General features: G+C 42.3%; 1 protein-coding gene across 6 annotated transcripts in view; it reads left to right on the top strand.

Moving 5' to 3' along the window:
* Positions 1-15976, top strand: part of LOC126285328 (uncharacterized) — a 152369-nt gene that overhangs the window by 44364 nt on the left and 92029 nt on the right. For all 6 annotated transcript variants that reach the window (XM_049984639.1, XM_049984643.1, XM_049984638.1 and 3 more), the window contains exon 4: positions 9635-9675. In XM_049984639.1, coding sequence (XP_049840596.1) covers positions 9635-9675 — 41 coding nt within the window. The remainder of the gene's footprint in view (positions 1-9634; positions 9676-15976) is intronic.

The raw sequence follows: 15976 nt of genomic DNA on the forward strand, positions 1-15976 counted from the left end.
ATTGGAAATAAGTATGGCTCTGTGCTGATACAATATTCTGTACCCTTAAAAGAAACTGAATATTCTAAAATAAAAGGATTCTGCTGAAGGCACTGAACTGCTAGAAAAACCCTTGGGTTGTATGTGGAGACCTGGAAGTAATGGGAGTGAAGTTTCCTGTGCCTCTGGGATAGTCATACCCTTGAATCACATTGGAGTAGAATAGAATGACCTACCAGAACAATAGTGAATCCTGGGCAGAAAAATGTGATAAGAGAAAATCTTCCTGCCACCTCTTCATGCTAAACTGGGAATCATGAAACTCTTCGTCAAAGCAATGCCTAAAGATGGTGATTGTTTTAAGTATATAAGTTTCAAATTTTCTTTTCTGTCTGAGGCTAAACTTGAAAGCAGTATTTGTGGGATCAAACATTTGAAGTTTGATGAAAATTGAACAACTGGCTTGGACAGGATTTAAGAATGTGATTAACAACGTGTAAGAAATATGAAACACACAAATTTCAAAGCCATGACTGAATATATGATGATAGCTCTGGAAAATTTAGGATGAAATATTTAAAACCCATTGTCTTCATACGCATCTTGCTTTTCTGTCTGACAGTCTTTGAGATGATGTGAAAAAGCATGGACAAAGAGCTCATCAAGGCATGAAAAAAATTGAATCACATTACCAAGGAAAATGGGATGAACAGAAGATGGGGCTGACTACTGTTGGTCTCTAAAAAGAGATAATGCAGAACTACATGACGGAAGAAAATCTCGACCACAAAATTTCAATATCAAGAGGAATTAGTACTTTAAAAGTACAGTTCCTCCGTAAAATATTGGAACAAATTCAGCTCAAATTGTGATTACATTGAGTGCTGTTTGATTTTATTTACTGCTTACATTTGTAAACAGGTTACAGGTCACTAGTATAGCTGTGTGTGTCTTAATTAATATATTAAAATGTCTTAATATTGTCTAACGTGATTGGATAAATTAAAAAAATCTACTCACCAAGTGGCGGCAGGACACACAAAAGAAGGTTACACTCAAGCAAGCTTTTAGAGGCAGTGACTCCTTCTTCCAGCAGAAGTTGAGGGGGAAGGAAAAGGACTTGAGAGGTTTAGCAAAAGGGTTAGATGTCACTCAGAACTGTAGTCAGGGAGACTTACTGGACAGGATGAGGAGGAAAGACTGATTATTATGAACTGCACCAGACAAGATCCAAAAACCTGAGAGCTTAAATGTGGAACACAGGGTAACGTGCAAGACAGAGATTACTGCTAAAACACAATTCATGAGTTAATAAGAGTGAAAAGCTAAGTGCATTGTACATAACAGAGGTGGGAGGGGGCGGCGAAAATAAATAGGTTAGAAAATGAAAGATGTAGAAAACAAAAACAGAGTGAAGAAGGGAGTAGTTAAAGTGAAGAAATGCTGAGACAGAAGGAAGTAATGTAAATTAAGGCCAGGTGGGTGGCATGAACCAAAGACATGTTGTAGCAGTAGTACCCAATTGCGGAATTCTGAGAACTTGGTGTCTCAGGGAAGATGGTACGTGAGGTGAAACAGGCAGCGAGGTCACAACTGTCATGTTGTAAAGCATGCTCTGCAGCAAGATTTTGTGTGTTACTGGAATACACCCTCTGCCTATGCCCATCCATCCTAACTGATAACTTGGTGATAGTCATGTCAATGTAAAAGGCCGAACAGTGTTAATATAATAGCCGGTATATGACTTGTTGTTTCACAGGTGGCTCTTCCTTTGATAGTATATGTCTAGTCATTTACAGGGCTAGTGTAAGTGGTGGTAGGAGGCTGCATGGGGCAAGTCTCACAGTGAAGATTGTCACAGAGAAAGGACATGGTTGCAGGATGAGCATAGGGTCAGACAAGGATGTTGGGGAAATTGGGAGAGCAATGAAAAACAATTGTAGGTGTGGTGGGCAAAATCTCAGATAGAATGGATTTCATTTCAGTGCACGATTTTAGGGAGTCGCGCCCTTCCCAAAGTACCTGAGTGACAATTGGTGTATTCCAAATTTGATCGGATAGCCTAATAAAGCTGCATTTGAACAAGACTGGTGGGGTAATTACGTTCAGTGATGGCTGAAGTCAAAATGGTGGTGTATTGCTGTAAAGAGTCTGCATCCACACAAACACTTTTGCTTTAAAGCCAAGGCTATGTGGGAGGCATTGTTTGAAATGGAAAGGATGGGAATTGTCAAAATGCAAGTACTGTTTGTTAGTTGGTTTAATGTGGATTAAAGTGTGTGGCTGGCCTTCAGTGAGGAATAAATCCTATTTATCTTTCTTCATCTTTCATTTTCAGACCTGTCTTTTTTTCGCCGTCCCCCATCCACCTTTGATATGAACAGTGCACTTAGCTTTTCACTGTTTTAATTTGAGTACAATGTCTCAGCAGTAATCTCTGTCTTGCATATCACCCTTAAGCTCTCAGGTTTTTAAATCTCATCAGGTGCAATTCCTGACAAACAGTCTTTCCTTCTCATCCCGTCTGGTAAGTCTCCCCTGACATGCAGTTCTAGGCGCTTTTCCGAAATTATTCCTTTTCGTTAACCTCTCCAGTCCTTCTCCTTCACCCCTCTTCCTTCCCCTTTAACCGTTCTGCCAGAAGAAGAAGAAGCTTTGGCTCCAAAAGCTTGCATATGTATACCTTGTATCTGTGTGTTCTGCTGCCGCTTGGTGAGCAGATTTTTTTACCCATACAATCACATTATCACTGCCCTGTGTAATTATTGCAATAAATTCAAACAACCTACAATATAGATATATTGTTAAATGGAAGTAGTATATACATTCGTATGAGTGAAAGGATGTGCATAGGATACCAAATAAGTCTAATACATTTTGGGCTCTGTCAACCTTATGAGGTGAACTCAACTCCTCTTATGTCAATAACATAAAAGTGTTCAAATGCTGTGGTGCATAATACATCATTTTCATGGGGTGGAACCTGAACATATCATTAAACAAAATGAAACATAGATAAGGTAGTTAAATATTTAATTGTATGGTAAAACAGTATCCATTTAGGGTTGAGTCATTATTTGTAATGTGGTAGGTTACAGGTGGTTCTGTATAAGGTTCCCACCTGTTCAGATTTTGTAGGGATCATCCATACTTTTCTGTGATTGTCTTGTGTGCTTATAAGAGTCTGACGTGACACCCTCAGGTCACGACCTTTTTATGGTGCTTCTACAGTTTTATTTTTTTTATATCGCCTGATTTTTAATTTCATGTTCTTGTCATCCTGTTCTTGTTATCCAAAGTTGATGTGTGTAAAACACAGGAGAGAGCAACAAAACATTGGGTTTTAAAGTCAATTGTTCCGCTGTCTCATTATTATAGCAGTTAAGTGTTGAAGAGACAGTTGTATTTATGGAGTAGCCGAGTGAAGGAGTATTGACATGTTTCACACTTTTCGCTGTTCCATAAAAGCAAAACATCCTAATAGTAGGTTCGTTTTAGGGTTTTCCAAAGTCTAACCCATTTTTTAAGAGCTCAGTAGATTAAGTGGAAATACAAATAGCAGTGGCAGTGATTGTAGTGCTGACAATTATGATGGTCAGAATGGAACCTGACAGAAAAGAATCTGCTCATTTCTTAAAAAATGATTAGAGGATGAACAGTTTAGAAGATGGTTAGCTAAAGATGATGATGAAGGGATATCTAAATGTCCAGTACATATGTCCTGCCTTTTCAGTAAAAACTGAGGGTATTGGGGCCTTGAGAAATAACACTGAGTGTGATTGCTGCCAGTAAATACAACTGGTAATGATAACTTTACTGCATTCAAAAGAGGTAGTTCAATGGATTCATTAGGAGCTCAGGGAATTAGATTAGAAAATTATAAATAAAAAAATATAAAATACAGCATGGCAGCACCAAGACAAACTTTATTAAGAAAATGTAATATATTAATGTTCTAATGCCACCATTAATGTTGAGGCAGTTATTAACAATCAATTGTGAGAAAGAATTATTAAGATTATGTATTATGTGTAAACTACATTTATTTCAATGACATGAGAATTATAACAGTAGAAGTGGTAGAAAACAGAGAACAATGTGGCGTCAACTTATCTTATTGCAGAGTCAGAGTCTAGAGGCAGATAAATTCCGTTCAAATATTCTGTAAGAGTGAGGTTCAGGTTGGTTACAAAATCATTAAAATACTTTTTTTGAAATTCCACACCTTTTATTACGAACTTCAGTCATATCCAAAAAGCTCACAAATCTTTATGTATAACAAGGCAAAATCTCGAGAAAGATACATTAATAGTATAAACTATTCATTACAATCCATTAAATTGTCACCACAGTCTGTAATCTAACCACAACAACCAACAACTTCTCTCTGCCTCTGCAACACTTGGTGCTAAAGACAATCATTATACAAAGATACTTCAAGAATGTTACGCTAGAATGTCAAGTTTATTACAAAGTACAATTTGTATTAATATTTATAGTTAATATTTTGAGCAGTTAAGTTTGAACTAAATGTAAAAATATCTGGATGACTAGTTCTTCAGAATGTGCATAAATTTGTATAAGATTAATACCAAGAGTTTTCAAAATTGTCCAATGGGATAAAGAAATGAAGTAATAAAAAACAGTGCCCCAACTTTATTATTCAATTTTTATTTTCCATTACCAGTTTCAAACTGCCTTATGATTTGTCATCAGATGATACATATTCATTGCATGTTTGCAGCGTTGTGGGGGTTAACGTAGGTTTGCCTTTCCTTAATCTTTCTTCTAAGATAAGTTGTAGGGTCAGTACTGCCTCACATCTTCCAACATTTCTACAGAATCCAGACTGATCTTCCCTGAGGTCGGCTTCTGCAAGTTTTTCCATTCGTCTGTAAAGAATTTGCGTTAGTATTTTGCAGCTGTGACTCATTAAACTGATGGTTCGGTAATTTTCACATCTGTCAATACCTGCTTTCTTTGTGATTGGAATTATTAACTTCTTCTTGAAGTCTGACTAAAGTTCAGTAGTAATCATAACTGTGAACAGAGACCTCTTTAATTTTCCAATAAGGGGCATCTGTCTTTCCCTAATCATACATGCTATTAGAGCCTTGCATTTGTGATAGGGTTATGTTCATATCCATTCTGCACTTCCGGTCCAACTCATTTTTTAGATGTCTGTATCCCTTATTCCTACTTCATTTGCTACAATTTTACATTTTCTTGTTTCGTCATTAGTGTAATAGTTATCCAAGAATTTTTAATGGACATTATCTTTCTGTTTGATCCTTTTCAGCTTTCATTATGGGGTATATTTTTCCTTCTTTTCTTGCTGTTGTTTATTTTGTAAGATTTGCAGTGGGTCTTATACCAGCACTAGCAGGGAGTTGCATCCCTGGCCGATATAACAGGGCAGTATTTTGCCGACCCTAATACACCACCAGATGAAAGTAATATTACCTTTATCATATCTTCTCAGAATAGTTATTTCTTCTTTGGTGCTCCAGATCCTTTGGTGCCACCTCCCTGTCAATCCAACTGCGTTGAAAATCCCTGGAATGCTTCTGCAAGTTGTCTCTATTGCGCTACTGAATAAGTAGCAACACTTTGCACAAACAGGGGTATATTTTGTCCAACATTTTCATTATTACTTTTCACGACACAACTAACAATTGCTACAATGATACTGCTCTCTTGATCACATTCAAATGTCCATATATGCATACCATAGGACCTGATGGGGAGGGGGAAAAAACAATTACCACTCTTCAAATGTTCATTACACCCTTGTTAGTGCATCATTTACTTCATGGCTTTCAGATTCAGGCACTTGTTGCACCATAGCACAAATTACTCCCGGATGACCAGTGGTTGTAATACCGTTTTTACTCATCCCCTTCTTGCCAGCTCCACCACTGTTCCACATTCACTGCATATATCCTTATTCAATGTACTCACGGGCATATCCCAAAACACTACAATTATTTATCTCTCAGTGCAACACATTTGTCCTTTCCCCTGTTTCAGTTAATTGTTGCCTAATTCTCCCTCTGAAAACCTCTACCAGTTTATCCAGATTCTTTTTCCTCAGTTTCATATCTTTCTGAAATTTATTCGGTTTTACTCTACTGTTCTTAACCAATAAATTATGGTCAGACTCCATGTCCACCTGTGGAAATGCTCTGCAGTTTAAAATCTGGTTACAAAATATCTGCCCTACCATTATTTAATCTATCAGAAACCTCGAGTGTCTCCAAGTCTTCTTAGTATACACAGCTTTCCTGCATGATTCTAAAACAAGGGGTTGCTATTATTAAATTAGGCTCTGTGCAAAGTTCTAACAGGTGGCTTCCTTTCTCATTCCTTTCCCCAAGTCCACAGTCTCCTACTATTTTTCCTTGTCTTCCTTTTCCTACTATTGAATGCCAGCCCCACATTAGGATTCAATTTTCATCTTCTATAAAGATCTGAATATTTTTTTTATTTTTTTTATCTGTTCTTCATCTGTTGACCTAGCAGGCGTATATATTTTTAGTATTGTGGTAGGTTTTGGCTTCATGTCTATTTTGTTTCCAATAAAGTGTAAACTCTGCTGTTTGTAGTGTATTGACCATATTGCTCATTATCCGAACTCAACCACATCCTATGCAAGAGCACTGACAAGCAACTTATCATACCTTGAAATGAAAGACATCCAGATGAACACCTACTACCTTTGCCCAAAGTAATATCTGTTATCAATCTAACAACTCCCTCTATAACCTAGTACATCCCTGTGCCACCTCTTCCTCCAATCATGTGCCCCTTGGACCTGTCCCCTTTGGATGACGTAGGTGTGAGACTTGCCTTTTCGTACTGCAGTTTGTTCATAGGCATATCTTAGGCACTCTCAGTTAGGGGTGCATGTGAAAAAACGACTTGTTATGCATATGATCTCTGCAGTATTCTATGTGGTTGTAACAACTAAGTGACTTAACATGAATGGTCTTTTCTAAACCTTGCCTAATGACAAACACACATATCTAGTTGCAGAACATGGGTGCTACAGGGTGTTTAAAACATGACCGGTATATTTGAAACGGCAATACAAACTAAATGAGCGGCGATAGAAATACACCGTTTGTTGCAATATGCTTGGGACAACAGTACATTTTCAGGCAGACAAACTTTCGAAATTACAGTAGTTACAATTGTCAACAACAGATGGCGCTGCGGTCTGGGAAACTCAATAGTACGATATTTTCCACATATCCACCATGCGTAGCAATAAGATGGTGTAGTCTCTGAATGAAATTACCCGAAACCTTTGACAATGTGTCTGGCGGAATAATTCACATGCAGATGAGATGTACTGCTTCAGGTGTTCAATTGTTTCTGGATTCTGGCGGTACTCCTGGTCTTTCAAGAGTCCCCACAGAAAGAAGTCACAGGGGTTCAAGTCTGGCGAATAGCGAGGCCAATCACACCGCCTCCTGTATGTTTCGGATAGCCCAAAGCAATCACATGATCATCGAAATATTCATTCAGGAAATTAAAGACGTCGGCCGTGCGATGTGGCCGGGCACCATCGTGCATAAACCATGACGTGTTCGCAGTGTCGTCTAAGGCAGTTTGTACCGCCACAAATTCACGAAGAATGTCCAGATAGCGTGATGCAGTAATCGTTTCGGATATGAAAAATGGGCCAATGATTCCTTTGGAAGGAATGGCAGCCCAGACCAGTACTTTTTGAGGATGCAGGGACGATGGGACTGCAACATGGGGCTTTTCGGTTCCCCATATGCGCCAGTTCTGTTTATTGACGAAGCCGTCCAGGTAAAAATAAGCTTCGTCAGTAAACTAAATGCTGCCCACATGCATATCGCCGTCATCAATCCTGTGCACTATATCGTTAGGGAATGTCTCTCGTGCAGCAATGGTAGCGGCGCTGGGGGTTGGTCACGTTTGAATTTTGTATGGATAGAGGTGTAAACTCTGGCGCATGAGACGATACGTGGACGTTGGCGCCATTTGGACCGCAGCTGCAACACGGCGAACGGAAACCCGAGGCCGCTGTTGGATCACCTGCTGCACTAGCTGCGCGTTGCCCTCTGTGGTTGCCGTACGCGGTCGCCCTACCTTTCCAGCATGTTCATCCGTCAGGTTCCTAATCCGTTGAAATTTTTCAAACAGATCCTTTATTGTATCGCTTTTCGATCCTTTGGTTATATGAAACCTCCGTTGAAAACTTCGTCTTGTTGCAACAACACTGTGTTCTAGGCGGTGGAATTCCAACACCAGAAAAATCCTCTGTTCTAAGGAATAAACCATGTTGTCCACAGCACACTTGCACGTTGTGAACAGCACACGCTTACAGCAGAAAGACGACGTACAGAATGGCGCACCCACAGACTATGTTGTCTTCTGTATCTTTCACATCACTTGCAGCACCATCTGTTGTTGAAAATTGTAACTACTGTAATTTCGAAAGTTTGTCCGCCTTAAAATGTACTGTTGTCCCAAGCATATTGCAACAAACGGTGTATTTCTATCGCTGCTCGTTTAGTTTTTATGCCGTTTCAAATATACCGGTCATTTTTGAAACACCCTGTAAAACAAGTAACAACTTTAATAACTACTTCTATAACTGTACATTTCCGCCTGAAAATGTACTGTTGTCCCAAGCACATTGCAGCAAACGGTGTATTTCTATCGCAGCTCGTTTACTTTTTATTGCCGTTTCAAATATACCGGTCATTTTTGAAACACCCTGTAAAACAAGTAACAACTTTAATAACTACTTCCATAACTGTACATTTGGGTTCTCATCTGCAGCACCAAGTCTTCTAAACTGCATTTCTGTAAAATGCTGCTAGCCCACTTCCTTCCTCAAATCTCTGCACTCACCTTTTTTTCTCTTGACATCTTTCAGCTATTTCTTCTGTTTCAATGTTGCAGTTCCTTTCCCCCACATCTATCTCTCCCATGCTCCATCCGCTCTGCAGTTTTGCACTTAACTAACATAATTAGTACTTATACCGTAGTTTATTGGCACTTTTGATAGCTATGTATCTCGAGTTTTCTAATACCTCCATAACTCCTTGCCACAATTGACTTCCCCCTGCCACAACCCTTTCTTTGTACGCCACCCCCATCCCTGCAGACACACTGATCTACACGTCCAATCATTTGCAATGTTTATAGCCACTGCATTCTGTGTGTGTGTGTGTGTGTGTGTGTGTGTGTGTGTGTGTGTGTGTGTGTGTGTGGTGATATGTTAACATTAAAACACTTAAAAGTCCAAACTAAACTTTTTTTCTCAGAAACTAACCATCTTTCTGTGTACTTCCTCACAAGAATGAAAAATCCAGGAAGGCAGCAACAATAAATTATGTAGAAAGACAACCATTCACTTAAGATAAATGATGGGTGACATACAGGCATGTTTGAGAGATTAGAAAACTACGTGCATTTTTCATCTGCAGGTGGGTGGCAGATTTTCCTCATGTTTCATTGTTCCCCTATTACTTTTTCATCCCTCATGTAGTTATCTCTTATGACTACTTTTGCTATCATGTCCCCAGCTAAAGATTCAAATTGGTGGTCATTAGAGTTGTTTGACCTTGTTTAATAATGAACTAATTATCTGTCATTTGTTTCATGTCCTGTGAAGGAAGAAGAAGGAAGACTATTTGGTTCAGAACAATGCGGAAGGTAAGCGTGTGTTTTTCCTCTTTGTAATAATGAGTTAACAACATGAGATTCCAGAACACTTGTGTACCTGTGAAGTAAAAGGATTTTAAGTCAATTTCTGCAATTTTCGGCTTACGGCTATGTCAGTTATACTCAAATTGCTTAATTTGTGGGAGCTATGACAGTAATTTTGTTGTCTGCATTTAATTTAGGCAGTGTTTAATGAGCACATGTCACTTAATGCTGTTCATGTTGTTGTGGTTGGCAGGAGAGCCAACACCGTATGGCTAAAGGAGGCCGAAATGCACGTGTTTTAGCTCATGCAGGCTGGCGTGAGGTCTGGAACATGACAAGGGAATTAGAATTGAGAAAAACGGACATAGCTAGTGGAATACTTAACTTGAATCCATTAATGGAGAATGTCGCTCTTTATGGTACATGATTCACAATATCAATAGTACAGATACTATCACCTTGCTAGGTCATAGCAAATAACGTAGCTGAAGGCTATGCTAACTATCGTCTCGGCAAATGAGAGTGTAGAAGTCAGTGAACCATCACTAGCAAAGTCGGCTGTACAACTGGGTGCTAGGAAGTCTCTCTAGACCTGCCGTGTGGCGGCGCTCGGTCTGCAATCACCGATAGTGGCGACACGCGGGTCCGACGTATACTACCGGACCGCGGCTGATTTAAAGGCTACCACTTAGCAAGTGTGGTGTCTGGTGGTGACACCACATTCCTCCCTCGCAAATCGGCATACGGTTGTGGCATAAGGCTTCTGCCCGCCGTGGGGAGGACCCCATGTTGAGGTGTGGAGCCTAACAACAGGCGAGGCTGTGTCACCCGCACCCTGCCATTCGGACCGTAAGGAGCTAGGAAACACCTGAAAACCTGCACGCCAACATGCAGTGTATGCGCCCGTAGAGAGACAAGAGGGGCCGAAGTGTCGACCTCCATCGGGCCGGTGCACCCGACGGGCAAAGACGACCCAGTGGTCCGGAGTGGTCAAGAGTTCCATCTCGGAGGACAACTGGTCACGGGATGCAATTGGCGGCGCGTGACCCAGGAAGGCGCCCTGCGGTTGCAGCAACTTGTCCACTTCGGGTGTCGCCGGCGGGAGAACAGGCGGCGACGCTGCGTAGCCATGGAGCAAAATGGAAGGTAGCGTCGGTAACACCTGGGGCAGAGGCGAGCCACTAGATGGGTCCCCAGGGCGCTGACCGGACGGCACCGTCTACGAAAGCAGACGGCGAGTGGCAGATCCCGTGCGATGGCAGAGGCGCAGCTGATTTAGATGCCGACGCACCTCACCAGAGTCCCCCAAAATCAGATACATAGCGCTGCCGAGGCAGCAAAGAATGTACCCTTCGAGCCAACGCCGTGATCCTCGATAGTGGCGATAGCAGACAACGTCGCCTGGAGCAAAAGCAGGTGTCTGCCGCTGCAAAGGAACCTGATGCGGCGGATGTAGCAAAGAAATCAAGGTTCGATGATGATGACCGTGGAGCAACTCAGCCGGCGTGCGACCATCTCGAGGCTGAGAGCAATATGAGGACAAAAAGAGCAATAACGCGTTCTCCCGAGAATGCGTAGCTTTCACCTTCAACATCTGTGACTTGAAAGTCCTGACCAATCGTTCAGCGACACCGTTTGACTGTGGCGAAAACGGCGCGGACGTCAGATGTTGAATACCATTGGCCTTGCAGACATGAATTGTGGGCCATTGTCGGAAACAATAGTCTGTGGAACACCTTCAATGCAAAAGATAGCGGATAACGCTTGGATGCTGGCAGATGACGTCGTGGAAGACATCCAGACAACAAAAGGAAAATTACTGAATGAATCTACCACAACCAACCATCAAGCATTCCAGAATGGACCAGCAAAATCGATGTGTATACGTTGCCAAGGGGAAGTGGCTTTTGGCCATGCAAAGAATTTCCGTGGTAGTGCTGATTGTTGTTCGGCACAAACCGTGCAAGAAGAGCACATATTCGTAATCGCGGCATCGATTACGAACCAAGTACGGTGCTGAGGAGCAGGTTGTTTCGTTCTCACTATACCCCAATGTCCTTGGTGGAGAAGCTGTAAGACAGAGGACTGTAACAAACATGGTACCATGACCTTGGGCTGATCATTATCAGAACGCAACAGCAAAACACCACGTCGTACAAAAAGTTTCTCCTTGTGAGCAAAAAATCGGCGAACCAATGGGTCCCCAATCCGCGACTTTGACAAGGGCCATTGCATAGCAACAAAATGCAGAACGGGAGCAAGGACAGGGTCGGCAGCTGTGGCTGTAGCTACACAACGAAAATCATTCGGAAACGATTCGACCACGTCATTGGTTTCCGCATCAATGAACATGCAAGCAAGTTCGGAGGAATCGAATGCCCTATTCTCAGCAACAGGCAAGCGGGACAATGCATCAGGATTTTCGTGCTTAGCAGTGGACCGAAACAAGATATCGTAGCGGTACCGCGAGAGGAAAATAGACCAGCGAATGAATTTCTGTGCTGTTCGTGGAGGTACAGGCTTGGTCGGATGAAAAAGTGATGTCAAAGGTTTGTGGTCTGTGATTATGGTAAAGTGACGACCATACAAGAAATCATGAAACTTTGTAACACCAAATACGAGAGCCAATGCTTCTTTCTCGATCCGTGAATAATTTCTTTGCGCAGACGAGAGCAATTTATACGCAAAAGCAATAAGGCGATCGTGTGATCCATCTTTGTGCGCAAGCACAGCACCGATCCCGAATTCCGATGCATCCACCATCAACAAAAGGGGCTTCTGGGGATCGAATGGTGTAAGGCAAGTATTGGAAAGCAACGCCGTTCTCAACTGGTGAAAGGCGTGTTCGCATTCCATCGTCCAGACGAATGGAACACCCTTACGGTGTAAGCGATGAAGTGGAGCTGAAATGGAAGAGGCATGCGGCACATAGCGATGGTAGTAAGTTATTTTTCCCGGCACACTCTGCACCTGCTTCAAATTCTGCGGCGAAGGCAAGTCTTGTATGGCACGGAAGTGCGTTGGACTGGGATGGATGCCTTGGGCATTGAGTACATGTCCCAAGTATGGCAAGTCCCGAGCAAAAAGCACACATTTGTCCTTCCGCAAGCGAAGACCATTTTGTCGCAAGACCTGAAATAATGTTCTGAGATTGGCCAAATGTTCTTCTTACCTCTTTCCGGAGATCACAATATCGTCCAGATAATTTGCTGCTGTAGGGACTGACGCATAAACAGTTTGTAGATATTGCTGAAACTATGCGGGGGCGGATGCACACCTGAATGGCAGTCGTTTGAATTGATACAACCCAAGATGCGTGTTAACCACCAAAACGCGCTGGGATTCTTCGTCCACCGGTGTTTCCAAGTACGCATCTGCTTGGTCCAACTTTGAAAAATATTTACGCGGGCACAGTTTGTCAAAAAGATCTTCCGGGCAGGGTAAAGGAAAAGTTGCAATCACTAGTTGTGGATTCACTGTTGCCTTAAAGTCCACACAAAGTCTCAACTTTCCGGAAGGTTTTGGCAAAATTACTAAGGGTGACACCCAGAGAGAAGCCTGCACACATTCAATTACACCTTGTGATTCCAAATCGTGTAATATTTTTGCGACCTCATCACGCAATGCGTGGGGAACATTGCGCACTCTGAAAAATTTCTGTTGCGCATTTACCTTCAGTTCCAAATGTTTTTTATAGTGCTTTGCGCAACCGAGGCCCGGTGCAAAAATGTCTGCAAATTCTTCACATAGACGAGAAACACTGTCTGAAGGCACAGTCTGGTTCACTGATAGGACCTTATGTACTATAGACAAGTTAAACAACTGAAATAAATCGAAACCAAACAAGTTCACTGCAGAAGAAGAACGAAAGTCGTAAAATGACACAAGTTTTGTTTGTCCTTTGTATGTTGCAAGATGGCTGCACTATCCTAACACAGGCATCGCTTGACCGGAATAGCTAGTTAGCTTAACATTTGCGGCACACAATGGAGGTGTGCCCAGCAGTTTGTAAGTGTCTTGATTGATCAGTGAAACTGCAGCTCCAGTATCGAGCTGGAATAGTATCACTTTGCCGTTAATATCCAAGTCTACAAAAAGTTTATTGTCCTGCTGACGACAAGAGCGACTGTCTCGTGCCACGTGAACTGACACTGGTACATAATCACCTGCGACGTGACGGGAGTTCCAGCGATGTCGACGCACACTATTTTTGGGACAAACACAGTCGCTTTTAGAGAGAGTGGCACTGGGGGGTGTGGAATGAACTACATGAATTTCCATGAGCAAAGTGTCACGAGCCTGAGTATCCTTGGTTCAATTCCGATTCCAGCGCGAAGCAAAGGGTCTGGAACGGTATTGAGCTTCTGATCTGAGCTTTTTCTGGCAAACGCTCTGAACATGTCCTTTTTTATTACAATAAAAGCAAATAGCTTGGCGTGACGGGCAATTGTCACGCGAATGTTTAGTAGCACACCGCGGGCATGATTTGATCACTGCATTTGCGTGCCGGCGAGGCACACGTGGCTGAGAGCCTAGCGTCACGGCCGGGCGCAAGGGCTGTTTACTGCTCCGTGCAGCTCGCCCGGCGGGCCGGTTAACCTGACACACTGCTGGCGAAGTTTCAAACAATTCCTGAGCAAATTCAAGTGTGTCCTGCTGATCGAACATGTCCATCACTTGTTGAAGTGAGGGATTTACTAGTTTCAAAATCTGTTCCCTTATACGAAGATCAGAAACATTCTGTGCAATTGCATCACGTACCATAGTATCTGAATAAGTGAGTCCACATTGACACTCAAAAGCAGAATCCCTAGTAAGGCCTTGCAAGGTTGCAACCCACTCCCGATTAGTCTGACCTGCCGTACGTTTTGTACGAAAGAAGGTATACCTTTTCGCAACTACATTGACTGATTCTTTGAAATATGCATCTAATGGACACAAAATTTCTTCGTAGGACAGAGTTGCTACGTTGTTTCGGGGAAATGATTTGACTATCACACGGTACATGGTCACGCCTACTGAGGACAACAAAAAAGGCTGCCGCTCGTTACTTTGAATTCTGTAGGCGGCGAGATTGAATCCAAATTGGCGTGACCACTCCGTTCAGCTTTCCAGTGCAGCATCAAAAGGTCGAAAAGTGGGTGCAACAGCGTGTTGTGGCTGCGTTAGCGGTGAAGCAGTTGCTGCCGCATCGTTTTGCATTGCACATTGACCCTGGACGAGCTGTCCAAGGGCATCCAGTAAGGCCTGCGTCTGCTGATTCTGTAAGCGATAAAATTCGGACAGTACATCTGGAGATTGTGGCGAAGCCATTACACAAGTAAATCAGGGGAAGTTAGATAAGAACACTTTTACCCTCGTCGCCAATGTTGTGGTTGGCAGGAGAGCCAACACCGTATTGCTACAGGTGGCCGAAATGCACGCGTTTTAGCTCATGCAGGCTGGCGTGAGGTCTGGAACATGACAAGGGAATTAGAATTGAGAAAAACGGACGTAGCTGGTGGAATACTTAACTTTAATCCATTAATGGAGAACGTCGGTCTTTATGGTACGTGGTTCACAATATCAATAGTATGGATACTGGCGCCTTGCTAGGTCGTAGCAAATAATGTAGCTGAAGGCTATGCAAACTATCGTCTCGGCAAATGAGAGCGTAGAAGTCAGTGAACCATCGCTAGCAAAGTTGGCTGTACAACTGGGGCGAGTGCTAGGAAGTCTCTCTAGACCTGCCGTGTGGCGGCACGCGGGTCCGACGTATACTACCGGACCGCGGCCGATTTAAAGGCTACCACCTAGCAAGTGTGGTGTCTCGCGGTGACACCACACATGTCAACCATAGGTTGGAGGAGGAGTGTCATGCTTTGTACACAAATGAAGCAGTGTATATGTGTCTCAGGTCAAAACTGCATTAGCTTTCACACTTCAGAAGATCGAATGTCGATGTTTGCCTTTATTCAGTAGCCATATGTATTTTACCCTTTCAGTTTTACATATTTTAATTATTGTAAACAAGCATCTGCTTCTGAAGAGGATACTCAAAAGTTGTATTACTCATAGTAGTATTGAAAACTAGGCAAAGTTTGAACATATAAACTTCTGGGAACTGATTGATAGTTCACTTAACTAATCCAATTTGTCGGATTTATTCCAGTTTACCAGTCAGGTACAGAATTCTTGAGAAGATTTTTTCCAATTCCTGATATTACGGGTTTTGTGTCAAATGGATTAACATCTTTTAACACTTGCCAAAATACTGTTACTAAGCAACTGATAGTTACAAAGCATTTACAAAACCACATGTGTACAC

This window comes from Schistocerca gregaria, chromosome 8 (genome assembly GCF_023897955.1).
Source record: "Schistocerca gregaria isolate iqSchGreg1 chromosome 8, iqSchGreg1.2, whole genome shotgun sequence".
NCBI classification, from domain to species: Eukaryota; Metazoa; Arthropoda; class Insecta; order Orthoptera; family Acrididae; genus Schistocerca; species Schistocerca gregaria.